This window comes from Belonocnema kinseyi, chromosome 1, assembly GCF_010883055.1.
Source record: "Belonocnema kinseyi isolate 2016_QV_RU_SX_M_011 chromosome 1, B_treatae_v1, whole genome shotgun sequence".
NCBI lineage: Eukaryota > Metazoa > Arthropoda > Insecta > Hymenoptera > Cynipidae > Belonocnema > Belonocnema kinseyi.
The window spans coordinates 16,688,875-16,698,639 of record NC_046657.1 but is presented as its reverse complement, the minus strand read 5'-3'; the positions used below and the strand labels follow the sequence as shown (position 1 = coordinate 16,698,639).

Sequence of the window (9,765 nt, the reverse complement as noted above, 5' to 3'; positions counted from 1 at the left end):
TATTTTCAAATAAATATCAATCAGAGCGAATGGTGATTAAATTAATTATTCAATCAAATCGGCATTTTAAAAAATTCCAAATTTCAATTAATTTAAAGCAAGTAGTTCTTAAAGCAAACTTAAAAATTTTAAAATTCTAAACAATGTGTAGCAATTAATTACTAAATCAAATCTACAAATTAAACAATTCCGAATTAAAGATAATTTAGAGCCATCAATTATTTAATCAAATATAAAAATTCAAAAATTTCCAAAAGCAATCAAGAGACAAAAGCATACACAAAAGGGACAAAGTGAATCAATTAATTTAAAGATTATTATATCAAATTATTTTAAAATAAATGTATATTAGCGCAAATAATTATTAAATTAATTTGTAGCAATTTATTATTTTTAAAAAAACCTACAAATTCGTGAAATATGCCAATAATAAATAAAAAATAATATGATATTAAATTTTTGTTTAAGTTAGGCTTTATTCATTTTCTAAATTTCACAAGATAGAATAACTTTTTGTCTTGGAACTATGTCAATTCTACCTTACTGCAGTCTCGCCGACAGTAATTTGTGCGGCGATAAATAACCAGAGCTTAAGACAGTGGCGTCGTCAAGCGGATGTTCACTAAAGCTCCTAGCTTTGCGACAGAACTCAACGGATTAGTTAGGGAATCCCATTTCTCAATCTTGAAAAAAATTCAACTTTTCGATAATATAATATGAAAATTAATCTCATTTGAAAATAATCATTTTTATTTCAACAAATTTAAAACATTATTTGTAATATATAACAGGCTTCACAGAGTTTAATTTATTTTTTAGGTTTATTTGTTTATTTAGTTTTAAGGTTCTATAAATATAATCTTCCGAAGAGTCTCGAGAAAATTTAAAAATATTTTTGAAAATTTCAGACATTTCCAATCAAAATGTGCACAAAATAGTTAAATCGTCAAGAAAAAAGAGAAATTTTCAAGCAGCTGTATTTTTAACCAAAGAACATTCAATGATTTCCAAAGGACGAATTTTCTACAAACATTTGTTTATTTTTTAACCCGAAAATATGAGTTTTTAACAAAAAAGTTAATTTTCAACAAAATAATTAAATTTTTAACCAAATACGTGAATTTTCTATCAAGAAGATTACTTTTCTACGAAAAATTACTTTTTAAAAAAATAGTTCGATCTTTAATTAAGCACCTAAATTTTCAACCAAAGAAGATGAATTCTCAACGAAAAATATAATAGTTAATAATCAAACTAAGTAACTAACAAGTTTTTTTTCATTTTAAACCAGAAAGATTCAAATTAATCCAAAAAACGAATTTTTAATCCAACAAAAAATTAAGCATTTTCCAAAAGACGAATTTTCTAACAAAAATGTAGCTTTTTACCCGAAAATATTAATTTTTTACAAAAAAAGTTCATTTTCAACCAAATACAAGAATTATCTATCAAAAAGATATTTTTTCTACCAAAAAAAGACAACTTTTACTTAAAATGATGAATCTTCGAACAAAAAAATTATTTTTAGATAAAGCAGTTCAACTTTCAATGAAGTAGTTGTATTTCAAACAAGTAATATGAATTCTCAACAAAAAATCTAATAGTTAATATTTCATTCCAAAAATATTTTATTTTTAAACTAAGAAAGATTGAATTAAAAAAATGCAGCAACATATTTGAGTACTCCACAAAAAAAGATGAATTTTTACACAAAAAGATTAATTCCCTGCCAAAAAAGATAAATTTTCAACAAAAGAGATGAATTTTTAACTAAAATGATAAATCTTTGTCCAAAGTTAAATTTGAATTCAAAATAACTGATTTTCAACCATAAAAAAAGAAAAAAAATAGTTACATTTTTTAATAAAAATGTGAATTTACAATGAAGTGCATGCATTTTTCACAAAAATTTGAAATTTTAAGCTAAAAAGACGATTTTTCTACAAAAATGTTGAATTTTCAACCCAAAAACATGAGATACAATAAAAAAGTTATTTTTTAACCAATAGTGAAATTGTTAACAAAAACGAAAAAATTTCAACCCAAAAGAGGGTAATTAAATTTGCAGTTGAAAAAATTTCTTTAAATAAAAGTAAATAATTTTTCAACAAAATATTTACATTTTCTGCCAAAGAAAAAAATGTATGACAGAATACATACATTTTTAATCAAATTGTCGAATTTTTAACTAAAATCGATCTGTTTTCAACCAATCATGTAATAGTTGAATTTTCATGTTAAAAAATTAATTAAAAAAAACCAAACAATTTTCAAGAAAAAAGTATAATTTTCAACTAAATTGATTAATCTTTGAATAATAAAACAATTTTTTAACAAAGCACATAAACTTTCAAATAATAATTAATTGAATTTTCAATCAAAAAGATTAATTTTTACCAAGAAAATACGAATTTACAATCCAATATACCAATTTTCAACCAAAAATAAAATGGTTAAATTTTCTGTTAGAAAATTAATTTTTAAAAATTGAAGTTTTAACAAAATAGTTCAATCTTCAACTAAACCGTAGAATTTTCATCGAAAGAGATCCATTCTGAATCAAAAATATAATTACCAGATTTTTTAATTAAAAAAATTAAGTTTCAAACCAAAATAATCCGATTTTATTATCGAATTATATTAATTCAGTTTGCAATTTAAGCGAGAAAAAAACGAGAAAAGAGAAAAGTTTTTGGAAGACAAGGGAAAAAAGAAGAATTCTTTTAAAAATGGATAAAGAGGAGAAAAGTGGAAAGAGCGCGTAGTCTGTATTTAGATACTTCTGAAATTAATTGTTTTCATTCGGCGTTAACCCCTCCAACCCTAAGTCACAAATCGTCAAACGAACTGCCCCTCCCCCCGCCAGTGTGACGTAGTTTTTGATTAGCCCTAATAATTATATAAGAATAATTATCACATTTAAAATATTCAATAGAAACGTATTTATTTTATTATTTACAATTATAAATTAGAAAAAAATATTTGAAATTAATCTAAAATACTTGTAACTGCGTTTAACCCTCAATTGTCACACGGGGTCCATTGTACCCAAGTGTAGAAAACTGTGGATAATTTCTCGAGTTTTTAATAGACTTACCTGAAACTTATTGTGGAAGTTCCTGAAAGCCTTGCCAACAATATGCTATTGTTCATATAAAAAATTCAGATGTTGATATAGTAAAAAAATTTTTTTTAATGAAGCAGGCATTATAGAAATATTCTCGATTGAAAAAAGCATGGGGTCCAATGGACCCCGAGTGACAATTAAGGGTTAAAATTGATTAGAAATGAATTTAAGCTCACATAGAGCATGGTTAATAATTCAATTTATTATTAAAATATCAAATTTTCTACTTTTAATTAAAGTAGCGCAAATAAAAATTCAATTTAATTTCAAATAAACAAATATTGATTTTGCAGAACAAGATTGAATTCATGATTGCGAGTGGTCAGGACGAGTAAATGTTGTGATGGGATAGGAGGAGGGGGGGGGGGGGGGGGGGGGGTTAAAATGTTGGTAATGATGTCTCGTAATTACATCGAAAGTTCACAGGGAACTGTAATTATCCTAGAAGCGTGTCTTGAACGATACCTTTCGGCACACTGCAATCGACGGAATACTAACGATGCCGACAGCAGCGCAGAATCCCATTGGTAATTACCGGAGTCGTTAATCGACGCAATAATATGTACGAGAATCTAAGGCACAGATCCATTATCGCAATTATCATTTTCCTCACGAACAAGGCAGATTTTGGATCATAACATTTTTTTTTTAATTCAGTTTTAATTTATCTTAACTTTAAAATTAATTATTTGATATTATATTAAGTGAAAGAAAGGACTGGAAACTCCCCAAAAATAAAATTCTCGATATTGTGAAATTCCCGAGAAAGAAAATGTTCAAAATATAAAATTCCGAAATGATCAAATTGCCGAAATAGAAAAATCCCGAAAAAAATTTTTTTCAGGAAGACTGGAAAATCATAAAAAATTTAATTCCCGACACTCTAAAATTTCCCAATAATCAAATTATCAAAATTATAAAATTTAACAAATATAAGAATCTACAATTGGAAAATTTTCGAATAATAAACTTCCCGATTTAAAATTAGGACGACTGAAAAATACTAGAAAATAAAATTCTCGAAACTCATATTCCCGAATTGACAAAGTTCCGAATAATAAAATTCATAATATTGCCGAATTTGAAAATTCTCGACAGAAAATTGCCGAAATATAAAATGACCGAACTAGAAAATTTACAAATTTAAACAATTAAACATTTTTTGTATACAAATATTTAATTATCGTATTTATGATAAATAAATAATATTTATAACAAAATTAAAATTTTTTATATTCTACAGCTTTCTAGTTTTTTTTATAATTTAACAGTTTTCTGCCAGGAATTTTTAAATTCGGCAATATTATAATGTTTTAGGATTTTCATTATTTGACAAATTTCCAAGACGGAAATTTTTTTATTTAAGAATTTTATAATTCGGGAATTTCAAAACACCAAGAATTTTAAATTTCGCGATTTTTGAGTCGTCCCAAATACAAATTTATAAAAAAATTTAATTATTCAAATTTGTGAATTTTCTAGTCCGGATATCTTGTAATTCAGAAATTTTCTGCCGGGAATTTTATTATTCGATAATTTCCCAATTCGGTAATATTATAACTGTTGTTATTTCAGATGTTTTATAATTTGGCAATTTTCTTTCAAAAATTTCAAAATTCGATAACATTTTAAACTGTCGTTAATGTTGAAATTTGATAATAATACAAACGCCCGAAAAAAATAAAGTATTCGAAATATAAAAATGCCACATTATTAAATTCCCGAATTTAAATAATTAAATTTTTTTAATCAATATTCTTAAGCCATAAAAAATACAATAATAAAATATTTTAATCAAAGAAAGTTTCGCTAATGCTTAAAATTTTGAAAATTATTATTTAAATTTGAAATAACAATAATTCTATAAACACTGCATACAAAAATTAATTGAAAAATATACGAGCCTCAAACACAGAAATTTCTTAAATTTTCTCACCATATCTATTAACATTTCCGAGACAAACTTTGCAGGATGCAATTCCAGCACTGATTTATCTGATTTATCAAAATTTAATCATATTTTGTTATAAATTTAAAAAATTCGATTTTTGCACTAAAAAATATTAGAAACAATTTCAAAAATAAAAATTTTATCCAGAAATTTCTGTACCTTCGGGAGTTGTCTATTTGGACTATTTTCTTTTTCAGAAATTTCAGTGTGGGAATATTTAATTCTACAGATTTTTAATCCGTTCTTAATGAAACAAATAACCAAAAAGTAATTATAATAAATTGAAATTTAGATATAAATAAGAGGGATCACAGTAGGTCAGAAGTTCAATTTCAGCGGAAAAAAAGAACATTTTTCTTGAAAAAGAGGATTTTTTAAAATAAAATAAACACAGATAAATAAGTACAACACTTTATAATAAGAAACCACAGATTTGATTAAACTGGAAACCCAAACATGCGCTACAAGCACGTTTATTTTTTGTCTCACGACATTTTTAAATTAAATACTGAAATTATTATTTATTAATACAAAATTTTTGTATTTATTAGTAGCAATTATCTAAAATAATAATAAAAAGAGAGCAACATTTTTTATAATTGACGGAAACTGGTATCTTAACTTCAGAATTACTGTATAATGTTTTTGAACAATTCTCGGTGAAAAATACTAACATAATTTAAAGTTGTTCAAAGTTTCAAGTTTAATTTTTAAGTGAAATGAGTTTTGTTAAAAAACCCCGATATTATTTGAAAATGCTTCCATAACCTATTATTGTTAAAATATTTTGAATATTCTTTGAAATGAAATGATTCTTTATTAACAATAGTAATTTGAGGCGAAAAACATTAAACTATCGAAAATTGTCAAAAAATTCTAAATATTGTTGAAATTATAATGATTTGGGTTTAAAATATTCAATTCTTGATGTAAACCGACAATGCAAACTAAAATTGTTAAAAACTTTAGGAATCTTTTTTGAAACCACCTAATGATTTTTGAATAAATAATCCGAAATTTGATAAACTTGTAAGGGAAAAGGGGGAAATGGGGGGGGGGGGATAGGGAAATGACTGTGATCCCTGAAATAACTAACTATTAAAGTAAATAAGTATGTGAGAAAATTCGATTTACATTTCCACTCACCCCTTTGAAGGTCATGATGTTGTGCAGGGCATTTTGGGCGGCCAATGCAGCTTTCCTTGTATAGAACGTCACAAAGCAGCAGCCTGAAACATATTGAATTTTTTAATTAAAAATTAGTAGAAAAATTAGTTTTATTAGAAATTATTGTTTATTTATGATTATTATTATTATTTTATAATTATTTTATTATATATCATTTTCTTAGAAAAATTAGTTTTGTAGGCGCCGCGCGCCCATAAAAAATGGTTTCGTAGCTTATTAAGTATTTAAACGAGTCGCTCAAATTTCCCTCTCCTATACCTCTCCTTCTTTACCACTTCTATTTTTCCTCCCCTCCCCAGCATCCTTTCACCAAAATTTGAACTTCGCCAACCCTCTCTTCCCAACTTCTTCCACCACCACTTTCCCCTCTCCTCATTTCCTTCCCACCACACTTTTCTAGCTGAAACACCCCTTCCGTTACTCTCCTTACCCAGCCATCACTTTTCCTTCACTAGTCAACTGCACTAACGTACTAATAATCCCTTCACTTCTCTAAATAGCCTCCCTCAATTCTAATCATTTTCACAAATTCCCCTTCATAATTTCCCCTCACATTTTCTAGTTACCCTCCAATTTCCTGTAAATCGTTTTAATTTTTCCCTCCCCTTATTTCTCCTCACTTTCCCTATTGCTACAGCGTAATTTACTGTAAATAATTAGTCCAAATAGGCGCTGCGTGCCTACAAAAAAGGGTCTCGTAGTCTAATGAGGTGTTAATTCCCTTCTTCTCACTTCCCAACCATTCCCCTGCTGCCCCACTCCTTTCATAACCCCCTACTTCTCCCTCCTCAACCACCCTACTCACCCATTCACCACTACATCTCATTTTCCATGTCTAACCATTACTTTCCTACTACCCATCCTCACTAAAAATTTCCCTCTTCTCATATCCCCTAAAATCTCCTCAACTCCTCTACTTACCCACCCCTCATTTCAGCTCACTTCCGCATCCCTTATTACCCATAACTTCCCTTACCTTCCCTTCCATAATTTCGTCTTACTCATCCCTTATTTTCTTTCAATTCCCCTACTTACCCTTCCTTACTCCTCTACCTATTTCCCCTTCTAGGAAATAAGGACTGATACCTGACCAAAAGTACAGGGCTTTTTGACAGGGGTCAAGAAACCTTAAAAATTGAGGCTAGGAATAAAATTTTCCCAAGGCTTTAAAGACCACTATGACACTTACAAATGCAGAAATTTGTCCCAAATCCGCCTACTCACAAAGATGATTTTTCAGGTATACTTGTTACTCACAAGCTAAGTGAAAATGAAACAAATTTCTCATGTTTGTCATTTTCGCGAGTGACATTTTCTTAATATACTTCTCTTTTTAAGTGACAATGAAATTAACGAGTTGGGCCATTCGCCAAATACTCGTTGGCAACAACAAAAGCAGTGCCTCTATCCGATAATTTCAGTTCGCCATGAGATAATGATTAATCCTCAATATTACTTAGTTATTTTTCTTGATATCAACCTCTTTTCAGATGCGTATTTTAAATTTTGTATTGAAAATTGCGAAATAAGGGTTACATCATGAAAGATCGATTCAAAATAGAGCCATAAATACCAACTGTCCAAAAAATGTGGGTGACTCAATTTTTGTACAGATTCTAGTAAAAATTTCAGCAGACAATTTTTTTTTTAATATGGGACAAAGTGCAGATGAAGGTTTTCTCTATACTCATAAGGAGTTTTGAAATTTTCAGTCGATTCTCGAAGGAAAGGCAAATTGAGGTACCTACATTTTTTGAACAGCTAGTGTTCGCTATTTCATTTTTCATTCTAACACCATTCCAGGCAAGATGATTCATTAGACTTCAAAGTATTTTGAGGCATTTGAAATTTTATAGAATCAACAAGAATTTTAATATAGGATTTACAACGTTTCCATGGAGCTTAAGGGATTTTCAAGATTTTAGGATATTTTACAAGATGCCAAGAAATTTCAAGCTTTTAAAAATCTCAAGGGATTCTAAGAGTGTATCAAAGATTTCAAAGTATTTCAAAGACCTAAGGGTTTTGAACCGAATTTTTAGGAAGTTCTATGGATTTTATGAAGTCGCAGAGAATTTCGAAGATTTAAACATTTTTAAGGAAATTTACAAATATATTAAATAATTCAAGATGCTTTACAATATTTCACAATTGGTTCAGGTACTAGAAATTAAATAATATTAAAAAAATGTAAACGTCCGATTGAAACTTTATGAACTATTTTCAGTTTTCAAATAATTTCGAATTAATAGATTCATAACTGAACACGCTTCGTTTCATTTTAAATTTTATTCAGATGGTTTCAATCTAAAATATTCGATTTCAAATAAATTGCATTTAAACATTCTTTATTTAAAAAGAAATGTTATTTTTCTCGGTTTCATGGAGACAACATTTTTTTACAAGACCTTACCCTTTTTGAAATTTTATAGTTTTTCTAAAGAAAGAAGTTCGTCTGCATTTATATAAATCTTTACATTAGTTGATAATATATAGAATGTAGATTCAAAGAAAAAAATATTAAACATCTACTAAAAAATTTGCTTAAACTTTGCTTACCGACAAAACGCGTTTTTTTTATAGTTTTTAAAATATGTTTAAATTTAAGAACTTATTCAATTTATGTGTAATCAAGAAGTGTCATCAAGATTAGTTGTAAATCTAATCGAACAATTATATGGGATTAATTTTTAGATATATTTAATATTTACATACTGAAAATTTTCATTAGATTGTCTAATTTTATGTCAAAAATGATTTTAATTACTTTTTGAAAATTTTGAGAATCCTATAACTTTTTTCATTTTCATTGACTTTGAACATTTTTATATTTTCAAATTAGGATTGTGAAATTAAATCGTTTGAAGGTATTTTAAAAATTTTCCAGAATACAATTATTTTATTAATTAATAGGTTAAAATTACGCGATTGCATTTTAAAATCATAAGATTTAAATATTTTAAGGTCAAAAGTCAAAAGGGCGTAACACTCACTTTTCTGAAAATTAGTTTTTTTTTTAATTGTTCCTATTGACAAAATAAGAACGTATGTTTGACACCGTCTAATTTATTATACAGTTAATTTTAAAAAAAAACATTTAATTTGTATAGATTCAGCGAAAAATATTTTAGCTTTAAAGTTTGCTTTTATATGCTAAATGGTTTAGTTTGAGATAAATCAAATTTAAAAAACTAAAATAATTTCAATGGGCAGTTCACGATTCGTCCTCATACCTGGTTCAGGAAGAAGCCTTTCGCACGTTGTAGCCCATGTGGACCCTTCGTGGTGGCAACATGCTGTCTCCTGCTATTAGCGCACTGTGATCTCTCTAATATATTTCCTACACGGGAAAACCTATATCTATAAATTCATTGACACTCGACTGGGGGAATAAAACACGGAAATGTCATTTAGAGTTCACTTAGAATTTTGTAGTGAGTAAATTATTGCTTAATTGATTAAAAATAATATCCGTATATTTCGGATGCTTCTCCTGGGG

At 27.6% G+C, this 9,765-nt stretch overlaps 1 protein-coding gene across 13 annotated transcripts in view; it reads right to left on the bottom strand.

Moving 5' to 3' along the window:
• The window catches only part of LOC117171515 (CUGBP Elav-like family member 2), a 979,205-nt gene that overhangs the window by 136,886 nt on the left and 832,554 nt on the right, over nucleotides 1–9,765 (bottom strand). For 11 of the 13 annotated variants that reach the window (XM_033358892.1, XM_033358936.1, XM_033358918.1 and 8 more), the window contains one exon: nucleotides 6,213–6,307. In XM_033358892.1, the coding sequence (XP_033214783.1) occupies nucleotides 6,213–6,307 (95 nt within the window). The remainder of the gene's footprint in view (nucleotides 1–6,212; nucleotides 6,308–9,765) is intronic. The other 2 variants (XM_033358926.1, XM_033358961.1) reach the window with 1 other exon arrangement.